The sequence below is a fragment of the Panthera uncia genome, assembly GCF_023721935.1.
Source record: "Panthera uncia isolate 11264 chromosome B2 unlocalized genomic scaffold, Puncia_PCG_1.0 HiC_scaffold_25, whole genome shotgun sequence".
NCBI classification, from domain to species: Eukaryota; Metazoa; Chordata; class Mammalia; order Carnivora; family Felidae; genus Panthera; species Panthera uncia.
This window is the reverse complement of record NW_026057581.1, coordinates 27,184,076-27,199,588: the sequence shown is the minus strand read 5'-3', so window position 1 is coordinate 27,199,588 and position 15,513 is coordinate 27,184,076. Positions and strand designations below refer to the sequence as shown.

The 15,513-nt window shown below is 43.5% G+C and overlaps 1 protein-coding gene across 4 annotated transcripts in view; it reads left to right on the top strand.

Annotated features, from left to right (window-relative positions):
• The first annotated feature begins 534 nt into the window (after positions 1 to 534).
• Positions 535 to 15,513, top strand: part of DUSP22 (dual specificity phosphatase 22) — a 73,342-nt gene continuing 58,363 nt past the window's right edge. Inside the window, exons 1-2 of one of the 4 annotated variants that reach the window (XM_049611311.1) lie at positions 535 to 942; positions 15,423 to 15,456. In XM_049611311.1, the coding sequence (XP_049467268.1) occupies positions 922 to 942; positions 15,423 to 15,456 (55 nt within the window). In that variant the 5' untranslated portion in view covers positions 535 to 921. Of the gene's footprint in view, positions 943 to 13,453; positions 13,809 to 15,422; positions 15,457 to 15,513 lie in introns of those variants that run through there. The other 3 variants (XM_049611313.1, XM_049611310.1, XM_049611312.1) reach the window with 3 other exon arrangements.

Genomic DNA, 15,513 nt, shown 5'->3' with positions numbered 1-15,513 from the left:
GGCACACACTAGTCGTCCAAAGCCACGGTAAGAGGTCTGAGATCCCGCCATCTGCTCCCCCAGGGTAGGGAGGTTAAGTCATCCCAGAGATGAGTCATTGAGCCCACCTTTTCCCACCGGGTGAGCCTTCTCGGTCTCCGTGGGTGGGGCAGGGCCATAGGAATCCCCCAACCCGGGCCTAAATCTGTCGCACTCAGAAAACCCAGGCAGGGGAGCCGCGAAGACCAAGGTTAGCACCTGATTCACCGAGGGAATCGAGGCAGGGTGGTGACTACTGGTAACAGGCCCCCCGAGTCGCCCCAGGGGAAAAGGTCTGCGGGAGTTTTGGTGACCCCGATCTCGGGGGACCTGGCCTAGAGACGCGCTGCGGCCGGGTAGAGGCGGTGCCTGCGCGACCACCAGACCCCGCCCCCGCCCCCGCCCTTCAGTCTACCTCCCGGAACGCGCGCCCCAGCAGTCCCCGAGGCTTGCGCTGCGCGTGCGCTTTGGGTTTCGGCTCCCGCCGCCAAGGAGCTGTGGGCCGCGCGGGGCGGGGCGAGCGGTTGCAGCTGCCGGGAGCCAGACTACAAGTCCCAGGGAGCCGGTCCGGCCAGGGAGGGGCGCTGGGGCGCACACGGGGCGTGCACAGGCAAAGCAAGACCATTTCCCGGCAAGGGCGCCAGTGCCTCTGCTCTGCTCGTCCGGGAAGTCCGGGTCGGACGAGCGGAAAGCCTTAGAGTCCAGGCCGGCTCCCTGGAGCAAACCCAGTGGCCTGGATGTCCCTGATTATTATTATTGTTGTTTATACTGCGAGCACGAAATTCTTCCCCAGGGCCTCCTCCCCCGCCCGCCCCACCTGCTCCCTCCTCCTCGTGTTGTAATATGCCTTTATTGAGCCTGCGACCTCATTACCAAGGGTGCTAGAGTTCGCATTCAGCCACCATGGGGAATGGGATGAACAAGGTAACGTGTCTTTCTTTCATTTGTTCTGGTTTTGCTTACACTTTTCAGCCTTCCCCGAGGCTGGTGTTTGCTGGGCAAGGAGAGAGCCTTCGACGAGTGCCCTGCTCTCGCTCCGACCTGTCTGGCCAGGTTCCGTTCCACAGCGACTTTGACACCTGGTGCGCTTTCCCCTGGTGGGAGCGGGAGGGCGGGGCGGCGCGCCTGTAGTGGTGCTCGCGATGTTTTTGTTTTTGAGGTGCCCCCGTCTCCAGCTTCCTGCGGGCTTCTGGGTAAGCAGTCTTCCGCACCTACCCTGCCATCCTGTGTGCTCTGCGACTGAGAGCAAGCCGTGCTCTTTAAAAGCGTTGACACTTGTTCCGCGGAGACCTCAGCTGAGCTCAGAGGGGTTGTGGTTTCTTTTTCTCCCTTCCCCTTCTCTCCCAGAGTCGACTCTTGAAGCATCACCACCCACATTATTAGTAAACTAGAGTAGCTATTTAATTCCTGTTTCTCCCATATTCTTCTTCTTCTTCTTCTTCTTCTTCTTCTTCTTTTTTTCTTCATGTGGACAAAGAAGTTGACAGAGACCTAAGTCCTGAGGTGTTACCTGGCAGGGGAAGGAGTTGTTGAGAAAACAGATTCAGATTTGGTTTATCCTGGATTGTATGGCTCCTGCAGCAAGGGCAACCTGTCTGACTGGCTGTTTGTGCTGATTTTGCCTCACAGAAAATCCATATTGGTCTCTTCTTTTTGTCTCTGTTTTGCCCCCCACCCTTTACTCTCCAGTTTCCCCAGAACCCCCTTCTCAGGTTGTGTTTTTCCTGACAATGGAAGATACCAGGTTTAGCCCTGTAGTTGAGAGTTGCCTGGGGTTCATGTCACCCACAAGGTTAAGGATTTTGTGATCTGGTACTGACTGGTTTCAAGGAGAGACTTAGAAAACTTTTAAAAGTCCTCACCAAAGATAAGTACCTCTTCATAGGCCTTTAAATGATCTGCCTCCATTGTATTCCACACACCTACATCTCCACACAGACTCAGCTTTCATAGTTGGTGGGTATAACAATGTGGCTGTCTTTCTTTTCTTTTTTTCTTTGTGCACTGCGGTCAGCAGTGGCTTGGTTCTTTCAGCTAGAGTGTGAAGTGGGATGGGGGAGTATTAGAACTCAAGGTTGGGAAGAAGAGTTCAGTTAGGCATAATCCTGTGTACCCAGTTAAGTTTTTTTCACCTGCCTGTTTCATGTTTATTGTGTTCTGCAGACACAGTTTATGGAAGAACTACTGTATGATTTAGGCCTGCATATCTGAGTCTTTTGGCAACCAGAATTGTATTCCTTGTGTGTACGTATGTGTGTGTGTGTGTGTGTGTGTGTGTGTGTGTGTGTGTGTTGGGGGAGGGGGGCAGTGATCAAGATTAGAAACAGACTATTTCTCTCTTGGGTAAATACTTGCATTATGTCCCCATTAGCACTGAAATCCATCAGCACCATGAGCCTTCTGCTTGTTAAATGAAAACAACAATAAAGGTGCTTCCATAAATTTGTGGTCTCTTTTTGCCTTCCCACTAGTTGTAGTCATACCTTAGCTTTCCTTTAGTTCTTTCTACTTTTTTTCCACTTGACTTCTTCACTCTCCACCTTTTTCAGCATTTAATTTGTAGTATTTTAATATTATAAGTCAAAGAACATAATACCAATGATTGCCTGAATGTTCAAAATTAATTTAAGGCTTTTCAGCAAAAACAGTCATAGTCATGATTTTTATCTTTTGAAGAAGTAATACATTTCTTGTTATTATCTTAACCATCTTGTAAACAGAGCCATTATATCTAACGTGCTGTGCTGTGCTAGTTGTAAGGGCAGAGGGAGAGTATAGTGGTAAATGACACAAAGGTTTTTCATAGAACCTTTGGTATAGACTAGCAATTGAACCAACGGAGGTGTTTGCCTCCATTGTCACAAGTGAGTTTCCTATGAAATCCATGGACAGCTTGATTTCCACAAGGCAGGATGCTTTTGGAGGACACAGAGCAGTGAGGAAAAAAGGGGCAATCAGCTTGGGCCGCTGGGTTCTGAATGAAGTAAACCAACCCTGGCAGTCAGTCAGGGGTTAAGGTGTCAGAACCAGAGGGTCCTCACATCCTACCTATAATGGTAGTGCTTTCTTTATCCCACGTTTAGGTGAGTAATTCAGGTTGACTGAGATAAAAACATGCACTTGGAGAAGCATTTAGAGTGGATTTCTCTGACATACTGCTCAGAGAGACTAGATTTTTGTTTGTAGTGGGACATTATAGTACTTAAAATTAATAAGACAGTATAGGAGTTTCCATTATAGGTCCTCACCCAAAAGCGTAGGAGGTTCAGGAGCTTTGCATCAACTGGGAATTTTCAAAGACTCTACAGAAACATGACATTTTCATGCAATAGCCTATTTAGTTTAACTCTAATCTCACTATAGATGTTTACTAGATTGATCTTTAGCATCTTAGTGAGGCACTCTGCATTGTAGCTATGAGCCAGACACCTGTCTTTGAGTCCAGGCTCTTCCACTTACCAGCTGGGTGATTTTGAGTAGGTGATTTATCCTCTGTGCACCTCATCTATAAAACAGGGATGAAAACAATAGCACTTCATGGGGTTATGGTGAAGATCAGATGAGTTGCTCTGTATGGTAAAGTCTCGAAATAGGGCCTGACACATCATAAACTTATTAGTGATTACAATTTTGGCCAATTCAGAGAATCTATTTGGGAATTGTTTTAGTTGCCTGCCTTTCTCTCCTCCTTTTATGAATCTCAAACATGAAGGAAAAGAAAAGATGGCTTTTCCTATTTTGCAATTAATTTGGAGCTCTGGGGAGCTTTATCAAGTTATTTTTCAGAGTCTTTAGAATTCACTCGGGATAAACTGCCATCCTAGCACAAAGAAAAGACCTCCACTAACTACCTTCACAATCAATGGAAACTAGGTTCCAAACCTAGCATTAGGAATTTAGTCATGTTACTTAATCTCTCTGATGGTCCATTTCCCACAAAGAGGAAAAGACAGACCTCCCGGGGTTATAGTCAGGGTTAGACTTTTTATGCTAGAGGCACATGACATGAGGCTCAAAACTAATAGATCACAAATGCTGTGTTCTCTTTCTCTACATCCTCACATCTTTAACTGGCCAGAACACAGAAGCCTCATTCCCTTAAATTGCCTGTGTTATATGCTCTGTCCACCTAACTGAGACATGATGTTTACCACACAAGAGACAGGAAAGTATTGATGAGAACATCTTCCATGAGGACATGGAATATAAGTAAAAACTGCTATTCTTGGAGCAGTCGTAAGAAAATCTACATTGTTTAGTTCCTAAGTTTTCTTTTGCTTTGCTCTCAGCACAGAGCCTGCTTGGATCCTCTGTCTCCCTCTTTCTCTGTCCCTCCTCCAGCTTGCATGCATGCACTCTCTCTTTCTCTCTCTCTCTCTCTCAAAATAAATAGATAAATATATTTTTAAAAGATTTTAAAAAATAAAATGTGGCTAACTGCAAATGAGATGTGATTTAAGTTTAAAATACACACCAGACAGTACAAAAATTGTAAACCATTCTATGAATAATTTTACATATTGGTTACAGAAATAAGTTTGTATGTTGTGTATTATAAATATTATGAATATATATTCTGAATATATTCTGAATATATTTCAGTTAAGTAAAATATATTTTTAAAATTGATTTCATCTGCTGCTTTTTACATTTTATGTGACTACTAGAAAATTTTAAATAACATGTGTGGCTCACATTGTATTTCCATTGGGCCACCACCGTGGTAAAAGACAGAGGGGTAGGGCTATCACAAAGCCTGATTTGGGGTATCTCTACCACTCTGCTGCTTCATGAGTGTGATCTTGAACAAGTCACTTACTGTTTCTGAGCTTCAATTTTTTTACCTCCTTCAATTCATAGAGACGGTGGTTAGCTTATCTAGTTTTCTTTGCTCTAAAACAAATATGATGATACCTCCTCCAGATACTACCAAGATTCTTGAGAGAAGCAAATGAGAATTTATTAGAAGACATTCCTGCAAACTGTAAAGTACAAATATGCACTGCTATCAGTGTTCTTAGATTTGTCCCATTAATTGTTATAGTGATAACATTGGTTTAGGATAGCTGTGTTCTGCTTAGGAGGATAAGGGAATATAGTTGAGAAAGGAGTTTAGTTCAAGGGGAAAAGATCAAAGACATGAATATGCCTCCTTAAGCATATGGCAGGGTTCCTCAACTTCTACACTATTAACATTTTGGACAGGATCAATTTTTGTTGTGGGGGCTGTCCTATGCATTGTAGGAGGTTTACCAACATTCCAGGCCTCTACCCACTTGGTGCCAGTTGCCCCCTTCCCCCATTGTGACAACCAAAAATGTCTTCAGGTATTTCCAGGTGTCTCCTGGAGGGCAAAATCATCCCCCATTGAGAGCCACTGGCCTAGGCTTCTCCACTCAGAGGAGAAGGTGTGTGTGACTTAGGACTAGATTGTTATCAAAAGGTGTAATAGGGCCTTAAAAGTTGAGAAGCTCTGTTTTTGTATAGTAAGGGGCTGGAAGGTTAGACATCCTTGTGCTATGAATGCCACTGTTTCCATGTGACAGCACCTGACTTGGCCACCTTCATAATTTATTCATCTGTTCATCCCCCTGTTTATCATATTATATTATTGAACACCTGCTATTGTCAAAGCACTGTGCTAGAGCCTGTACTGGGCTTCTTGTCAAAGACAAGAAGACCCTGCCACCTGGCCCCAGGCAGCTTACAAGAGGAGTACTTCTGCAGGAGGTGAATATACCATGTACACAGCTGTACAGATAAAAACTGCTCTATGCTGGTAATCTCTGTCTTTGGTCCTCTGTACTACCTTCTGGATATTTTTTCTTTTCAACATTATATTTTTATTTTGTATTGAAGGAAAGATGCTTAAGGCAATGTTCTAAGTGCATACGAGAGTATTCTCAGTTTCTTCCTTTTGTAAATGCAAACTGGTTAAGTCCATGGCCAAATGGCATTAAGAAAGTGTGTGAAATTTAACCCTTCTGAGAATCCACCAGATTCTTTGAAACCCAGAAATTTCTGACTTGGGAAGAATTAAGATTCTCCTACCCCCCACAACCTTGTACTGCTGCCTGATCGGGAATTTTATCTCTTAAATCTGTTTGGGTGATGTTCTTAGACTCCATGTCATCCTGAAACACTAAGAGAAATGTTTAAAAAATAAACTCAAAATATTTACTGCCTTAGAAGTAGAATTCTTTTGTTCATAAGTGCTTTTTTTGTGGCTAAGGATTTGGTTTTATGTATTTCTGTATGGCCAGTGTTAGTATAGTGTGGGTGTGAACAATATTGATGAAGAGGATCCATTAACCATGGAAAATATTTAGCATGGTCTCAAAGTATTTCTTCAAGAGTCTGCCTTCATTTTCTATTTGCATACAGTCTTTTATCAGAAAACAAGAATCTTTTTTGACTAGTGTAGTGCCAGAGAGCATCTTCTCTTGCAGTTCATGCTATGCTCCATCACCTTTTATTATCTCTTCATGTGCCAGACTCTGTGGCAGGCTTTTGAGACAGAGTAGGGAACACAATAGAGACCTCCTTCAAGGTCAATCAAAAAAGCAAGCAAATAATAAAATAATTTTAAGTTCTGATAAATAAGATGAAGAAAATAACAGAGTGGTGTGATGAAGGGTGTCAGGGAGTTTAGTGGTCAGGAAAGCTGACCATCTCAGGAACTGTCATCTCATGGAGTATCTAAATGACAAGGAGCCACCCAGGTGAACAATGGAGGAAGACCATTCTCAGCAGAGGGAAAGAACAATTATTTTCCAGAAGGCCCAAAAATGATTAGGACCAATCTGGTTCTTATTTTAGAGTCATAGAACATTCCCAAATGCATATACACACTTCTTTCCTTGGTCTATGCTTTTCTTTCCTTCCAGGTGGTAATGATTTTCATGTGCTTTGCGTTCTTGCTTCTGGCTTGAGCTCAGACTTCATGAATTGACTGATTGATCAGCCACTTTGTCCCAGATGAACATTCTGCTCCTCCATGATCTCCTCTACAAGTCATCTTTATGCTGGAAAATGATTGTATTTCATTTTTCTCTTTCTCTGTACTTAAGGATTACCAGCAACAAGTGGATGGGTCAAATGTTTTGAGTTTCAAGTTTGAATTACGAAGCTGACTGGAGTAAAAGTTTAAATATTCATGGGGTTTTTATTTTTCTTGAAAACAAAACTGTAATTTCTCTTTCTGCCAATGGCCAGTCGTGTAGCCTTCCTTTATCTTGTTGTGTAATTCTATATGGAAAAAACTAAAGAAACTGGGATTGAGCTATTCACTTTCTTCTTTTTTTTCTTTTTTTAAATTTTTTTTTTATTTAACGTTTATTTATTTTTGAGACAGAGAGAGACAGAGCATGAATGGGGGAGGGTCAGAGAGAGGGAGACACAGAATCTGAAACAGGCTCCGGGCTCTGAGCTGTCAGCACAGGGGCCCGATGCGGGGCTCGAACTCACGGACCGCGAGATCGTGACTTGAGCCGAAGTCGGCGCTCAACCGACTGAGCCACCCAGGCGCCCCAGAGCTATTCACTTTCTATTTACAGCCCTTGAAACACTAGTTTACTCTCCTGGTCTTGAAAATGGAGTTAAAAGTTGACTGAAATAGCTCTGTCACCTCTTTGCATATGTGGAATTTAAGAAACAAAACAGATGAACATGGAGGGGGGTGGGAAAGGAGGCAGACCAGCAAACGGACTCTTAACTCTAGTGAACAAACTGAGGATTGCTGGAAAGGAGGTGGGCAGGGGGATGGGTTAAACAGGTGATGGATATTAAGGAGAGCACTTATTGTGATGAGCACCAGGAGTTGTATATAAGTGATGAATCACTAAATTCTACACCTGAAACTAATATGCTGTATGTTAACTGAAATTTAAAGTTTTTTTTTCAACGTTTTTTATTTATTTTTGGGACAGAGAGAGACAGAGCATGAACGGGGGAGGGGCAGAGAGAGAGGGAGACACAGAATCGGAAACAGGCTCCAGGCTCCGAGCCATCAGCCCAGAGCCTGACGCAGGGCTCGAACTCACGGACCGCGAGATCGTGACCTGGCTGAAGTCGGACGCTTAACCGACTGCGCCACCCAGGCGCCCCTGTTAACTGAAATTTAAAAACTTGAAAAAATTAAATCATAAAAGTTTAAATGCATGCAAAAAAAGTGCATCTTAAATTATTTTTAGTAAATTGGCTGTTTGATTTTGGTAAATTTAAGCCTTCCTCTGCCAGCACTCTGCTCTGGCATCCCAAAGGGATGCCACTCTCCTCCAACACTGGCCCCTGTGCTTCTCCCTCCCAATATTTAAGGTGGTTTTTTTTTTTTTTAATGTAGTTGATAACAGTTGAAAATTGGGCTGTTTCCCTTAAAACCTGGATGCTGGAATTGGGGGTCCCGCTCTGCATCTTTGTGTGGTCACAAAGCTATGGGGAAGTTTGGGTAAAAAGCAGGCATGGGGCTGTGGCTGAAGACATAGCAACCTGAGTTCGTGAAGGTCTCTCTTGAAGTGCCAGATTTAGGCTTCATGGTGATAGATACTTGGAACCCTGAGAAGGTTTTAATCTGAAGAGTTACATACTCAACTTTGCACCTTAGAGGGGAGTTTGAGGATTCCTTTTGAGGGACAAGTCCAGAGGTAGGGAGATCTTTAGGCGGCTGTTACAATAAGCTAGAGGAAGTTGAACAAATGTAGTAAACAGAAGTTTCAAGAGGAGCAAATAAATTGGGGAGCTATTAAGGAGTAGAAGTAAGTGTTTAATGGGGTGCTAATAGAGTCCAGAGAAGGGAGGAATCTCTTGTCAGAGTGATCTCTAACTGATTCTGGGAGTGCCAATGGTGCTGCTGTTTACAGGGTGGATAGGACTTTGCTAGTCTGTGACTTGCCTGAAGGTCTGTGCAGCTCATTTGCATTTGTGCATTTTGTCTGGGTTGAAAGGCCTACATCAGGGGCTGTGGTTGTAAGCAACAAAAGCCAAATGTGGTTGCTTTGGGTATAATAGGTAGGATGGCCAGGAAGGCTGGAGAACCAAATTAAGGCTACCCTGCCAGAAGCAGATCCTAGAACTTGTCTGGGGAGAGCATTTCTGGGGCTACCCAAAGATACTGCTGCTGCTATTGTTAGGCTCCAGATGTGCCACCAGCCCTGCTGCCCCTAGTGTAGGAGAGAATGCTCTGGGTTATCTCTGGTTTCCAGTCTGGAGCAGCTGTGGAGACCTCTTGCACTTAGGTCACATTTCCATGTCACAGCAGCAAAGACAAATGAAAGTAGATATCTGGGTATTTGCAGCTTCTGTAGTAAAAGCTAGGCTGTGCTTCCCACCACTCTAAAGTGGGTGGTCGGGGGGATTCCTCAAACATAAGAAAGGGCTTCCGTGGCTAAGAAACCAATAAAATAAAATAATTGTCCATTGGAGTGTTTATAATTTTTTTAGTATAGCCAAGGGGGATGAGGGACCCCAAATAGTGGGGACTATTTCTCTGTTTATGTTTACAATTTTTTTAACGTTTATTTATTTTTGAGACAGAGAGAGACAGAGCATGAACGGGGAGGGTCATAGAGAGAGGGAGACACAGAATCCGAAACAGGCTCCAGGCTCTGAGCGGTCAGCCCAGAGCCCGACGCAGGGCTCGAACTCACGGACCGTGAGATCATGACCTGAGCCGAAGTCGGACGCCCAACTGACCGAGCCACCCAGGCGCCCCTATTTCTCTGTTTAAAGAGAATATTGAGAACAAAGAAATGTGACATTGCAAGGTAGGACCAGTAAGGGGTAATAGGAAAATAGGGGTTACTTGACTTGGCTGCATGTTAGAGAGAAATAGGGAAAATCCTTCAGGGGTAAGTTGGAACCATCCTGTGGAAGCCAAGTTGAAATTTTCAGTTAAAATTCAGTTTTGGAATAGAAATACCACATGAGCCAAGAATTCTACTATTGGGTATTTACCCAAAGAAAATGAAGACACTAATTTGAAAAGATATATGCACTCCTATGTTTACTGAAGTATTAGTCACAGTAGCCAAGATATGGAAGCAACCCAAGAGTCATAATAGACAAGTGGATAAAAATGATGTGAGATCTATCTATCTATCTCATGGAATATTACTCAGCCATAAAAAGGAACAAGATCTTGCCATTTGCAACAGCATGGATGGACTTAGAGGGTATTTTGCCAATTAAAATAAGTCAGAGAAAGGCAAATACCATACGATTTCACTTATATGTGGAATCTAAAAAGCAAAACAAGTGAATAAGCAAACGAAAAGCAGAATCACACCTATAAATACAGAGAAAACACTGGTGGATGTCAGAGGGGAGGCGGTGGTGGGGGGATGGGCAAAAATGGGTGAAGGGGTGTGGGGAGTACAGGTTTCCAGTTATGGAATGTGTAAGTCATGGGGATGAAAGGTACAGCATAGGCAGTATAGTCAAGGGTATTGTAATGGTGTCATGTGGTGACAGATGTTAGTTACACTTGTGAGTGTAGTATAATGTATAGAATTGCCAAATCACTATTTTATACACATGAAACTAATGTTACAGTGTGTATCAACTATAATCAAATAAACATATTTTAAAAAATAAAAATAAAATTCAGTTTTGACTTTCTTTTTTCTAGAAAATAAAGGGTTTGCTATGAAACATCTAGAAAATGACCCAGTGAGAATATGACATTTAAAAATTAATTTGATGGGACAGAGAAGTTAGTTCAATGGATACTACTCTAGCCCATATATGAACTGAGGCTCTAATCTGGGGTGGTGGCTTTGGGCCAAGGAGCCAGGACTGTTCTGGGAATTTGTAACTCACTGGGGAGAGAGAGGCACTAAGGAAGAGAGAGGGAGGTACTGTGGTGGGAGTAGCCTCCAGGTTTTCACTCTGGGTGACTGGGAGAAGGTGACATCATCAGGAGACTTGAATTGATAATGTGGGTGGGAAGATAATGTTTGGTTTTAGATAGCCTTGCAGGGAGTGGAAGCCAGACTGGCGTTGGCTTCTAAAGGATGGATTTAGGAATCATAAAACTGGGGCACCTGGGTGGCCCAGTCAGTTAAGAATCTGACTCTTGATTTCGGCTCAGAGCGTGATCTTGCAGTTTGTGGGTTCGAGCTCCACATTGGGCTCTGTGCTGACAGTGCAGAGCCAGCTTGGGATTCTTTCTCTGCCCTCTCCTGATTGTGCTCTCTCTCTCAAAATAAATAAATAAACTTAAAAAAAAGCAATCATAAAACCATGGCTCTTAAAGCAAGGAAGAGAGGTGATCTCAAGTTCTTGCTTTATTTTATTTAAAGAATAATATGAAACATATTTATTTTAAAAGAGAAAGTAGTAGAAGTACAAAAAAGAAAAGAAAAACTGGGCCATAATCTTTTCCCCAAATAACCCCTCTTGACTTAAAAAAGTAGGGGCACCTGGGTGGCTCAGTCAGTTAAGTGTCCAACTCTTGATTTCGGCTCAGGTTGTGATCTCATGTTTCATGGGATGGAACCCCATGTTTGGGTTGTGCTGTTAGCACAGAGCCTGCTTGGGATTCTCTGCCTCTCTCTCTGCTTCTCCTCTGCACATGCTTATGTGCACTCTCTCTCTCTCTCACTCTCTCTCAAAATAAATACACTTAAAAAGAAAAGTAAATTGAAGTAATGTTCGCATGAAGTTAGACCATCTAAACCATATAGAAAAGTGCAAACAGCAATACAAAGTGGCCCTACCTGGACCCTCCCCACAGCCCCCCGTGTTCCCTTTACAGAGGTGAACATGATAATGAATACATTGACTACATATACAACTTTACCTTTCCTGTATTTTTATCATGACATTTCCAAGATATGTTAAATAAAAATATATGAAAAGATATTGCTAATGGCTACACACATCTTAATCATTTTAGTGGTACTTAATCTAGAGCCCTGAAAGCTTTCCATGGCTGTCTGTGTCTGCTGCATGCAGCCTGGTCCACAATCTGGACCACAGCCTCCTGTTCTGCCTTCTCTGTCTCTGCCTCCCTCATGTTCTCTCCTGGTAGATATTGGCCTTCTTTCTCTCTACTGGCAGTTTCTGTTGCTCCCCTGCCTGTCCTTCCCTCTCTCCTGGCCCACTACCCTTGAGCTGCAGGTCTCCTAAGTGTTGCTGCCTCCTGGAAATCTTTGGCGATCCCAGAGTGGTCAAGTCACCTCCTCTTTCCCTAGGCAAGGAGTTCCACAAGGGAAGTAGGCCTTTGGCAGGACCATGTCTCTCTCCATCACCCCTATATCCTGAGTGCCAAGCATGCTGCCCACATGTGACCAGAAATCAGTAAACATTCATCTACTGTTATATGTTCTGTGATTTTTGGCAAATACACATGCTTACATTATAGTTCATTATAATTGTCCATTTTATGAATCTGGAGCCATTTGTGGTCAATGTTATAAAAGAAAAATTATTCTGACACTTATTAAAAGTGGTAAAGAAGACCTTATTTGACGCTATTGAAATAGGGGGAGGTACTATTGCAGGTGACAGAACTCAACTCCCAATACAACAGGAAAAAGTGGGGATTTCTAGCCAACAGGCAAGTTGAGGGAAGGATGGAAAATTACTGAAAAGAACTTGATTAAGTATAAAAGGTATGAAATGAGCTTGACTGGATATCAAGAGTGGGAGGATTCTTACTAAACAGGCTTAGCAGGATTCTTTGCCAAAACTGGCAGGCCACAGATGAGGCCTAGTCAAGAGGAAGGCTCAAAGGAGCCTAACTGAAGTTTGGTCAAGGAGGAAGTCATTGTTACTATCAGCCAAGAGAGCCATGTGACGATTATACCCTTTAGTATCTAATGTTACCTCCTAATAAAGATAGGAGAGACCCTGTACAACAGGAGATTGCATATGAAAAAGCTCTATGCAGCCAAGAGCTGCCAGAGACTATCAGTTTGATCTATCTCTAAGATGAACTTGTATTGTTCTTATATTTTAAAATAGGAATAATGCAGTATTTTCTCCACCCTTCCTCCCAGGAGAATCCCAAAGACTGATTATGTTTCAAGAAAGACCTGTCAAATGTTTTAGCTCCTTGGCAATGGATGCTGGTGTTTTCCCCTGAGATACTGTTTCACATGTTCCTGGTTACAGATCTAACCTGGCTTGCCTCAGTGCTGTGACTTCAGTCATGAATATAACTGACCTCTCAGTCCCCAAGGGAACTCTCCAAACTCAGTTAGCCATGGTGATCACACATCCCCATGCCCTGCTCACTTCTGGGTCTTGCCTATTGTCCTGGAGTACTGTTAATCCTTGAACAACACAAGTTTGAAATACAAGGGTCAACTTGTACAAGGATTTTTTTTTTTTACAGTACTGTAAATGTATTTCCTCTTCTTTATTATTTTCTCAACATTTTCTTTCCTTTAGCTTACTTTATTGTAAGAATACAGTTTAATATACGTATAACATGCAAAATATGCATTTATAGGCTATTGGTCAGGCTCCCAGTCAAAAGTAGGCTAAATTAATAGTTAAGTTTTGGATAAGTCAAAAGTTATTCATGGATTTTCAACTTTGTGGATGGGGTTGATGCCCAATATCTTCATTGTTCAAGGGTCAGCTATAGTAATAAATTCTTTTTTCCTTCTCACAAGTATCCCTATTTGGTCGCTATGTTCTGTGGCCCCTCAGCTTGGCAACCTCTGTACCCCGGCACAGAAGCTAACCCTAGACCTGTATTGCTGTGTTCCAGCAGGCTGCCTTGACAGTGACACAGTACCTTCTGCCTGCAGTGACTTGCACAGATGCTATCAATTTTTAGCAAGGTAACTGGTTGTCAGGAAGATGCTCAAAGAAATCCAGGCATGTGAAGAATATTACCACATGCTGCTTTCAGCTTTCTTGGTGGGAGTGGATAAAAATAGGGAGTGTGAAGCAAATGGAGCTGAGGGATGGTGGAGCAAATGGAGCTAGGGTGTGGGGTGGTAGTACTGACAGGAGGGTGTCACCAGGGCACCAAGGGTCTGCAGTGGCCAGTATTCTGTATGCATTTGAAAATCATGTCAGCTTCCAAAAGCAGTGTCTGTATTTGGATTTCGAACTCTTTATACAAAGTAATGCCAGATAAGAATTAGCTTTGTATTTTGCAAAGTGGGGAGTTGCGTGTGAAAAACCCTGCCCTGGTTCTTATCTCAGATTTACTGAATCATTCTATATGGCAGCTGGGGCTGGGGCTTGTTCATAAATCTGAATTTTTAACACCTTCTGGTGATTCTGATGGATTGTCTTGTTTGAGAACCACTGCCTTAGGAGAAGTAGACATTTTGGAGCAAACATATGCTTTTATTAACCTGTGCATTTCTTTTTTTTTTTTTTTTAATTTTTTCTTTTTAACGTTTATTTATTTTTGAGACAGAGAGAGACAGAGCATGAACAGGGGAGGGGCAGAGAGAGAGGGAGACACAGAATCTGAAACAGGCTCCAGGCTCTGAGCTGTCAGCACAGAGCCCGACGCGGGGCTCGAACTCACGGACCGCGAGATCGTGACCTGAGCCGAAGTCGGCCGCTTAACCGACTGAGCCACCCAGGCGCCCCTAACCTGTGCATTTCTAAATGCACAGTTGATTCATTCATTTAGTAATTCTTTATTGAATAGTAATCATGAACCAAGCCCTGGGCCAGGAGCTGGATATACAGCAGTGAGTGAGAGGATGTGTTTGCTGTCCAAAGAGCTTTCTAGCCTAGCAGAGGAAACAGACCTTCACCTAGCAATACCCCTGTGACATCATCACTATAAGGGGAATACCAAGGACTGTGGGTGCTGAAACTGGGGCCTACCCCAGACTCTGGACTCAGGAAAGGCCTCCCCAGGGTGTGAGTCAGAGCTGAGACCTGATGGATGAGGAGAGTAGGAGTATAGCTTCCAGACTTGGAAAGAGCATGCACCAAGATCTCAGCAAAGGGAGGTTTTCTGGAGCTATGAGATAAGTTGGGGGGGGGGTATTTACGGTGTTATGAGAAAAGGAGGAGTAGAGGGGGAAGGGTAGGGAGGAGTGGTAGATGGCTTGGATTTGGGCCCCTTTGGTTTGGGGCTGTACTCTCAGAATGCTAAGGAGCATTGCAGGGCTTAAGTGAGGGAGAACATGTGGCTCTCTGTGAGGATCTGTGGGGGGATCTTGGTCTTTAAAGTCCCATGAGCTGATGGGTACCAACATGCAGCTATTCACAAGCTATTTGAGCAGGCTTTCTAGTGGCTGTGGGCAGGGCCAGAGCCCTGGAAACAAGGATGCCCAGTCATCTGTGCTGTCCATATAGGAAGGTGCCGGGAAGTGGGCATGGGAGGCAACAGGCCTGGGCTGTGCTCCCACTGCTATGGTGAGGGCCCAGCCTCTGTGCTTCAAGTCTGTAACACTCACATTTGATCTGTGTCTCTCTCCTAGATCCTGCCTGGCCTATACATTGGCAACTTCAAAGGTGAGTTATCTTTTATTATTGTGGTAACATACACATAATATAAAATGTGCCGTTTAT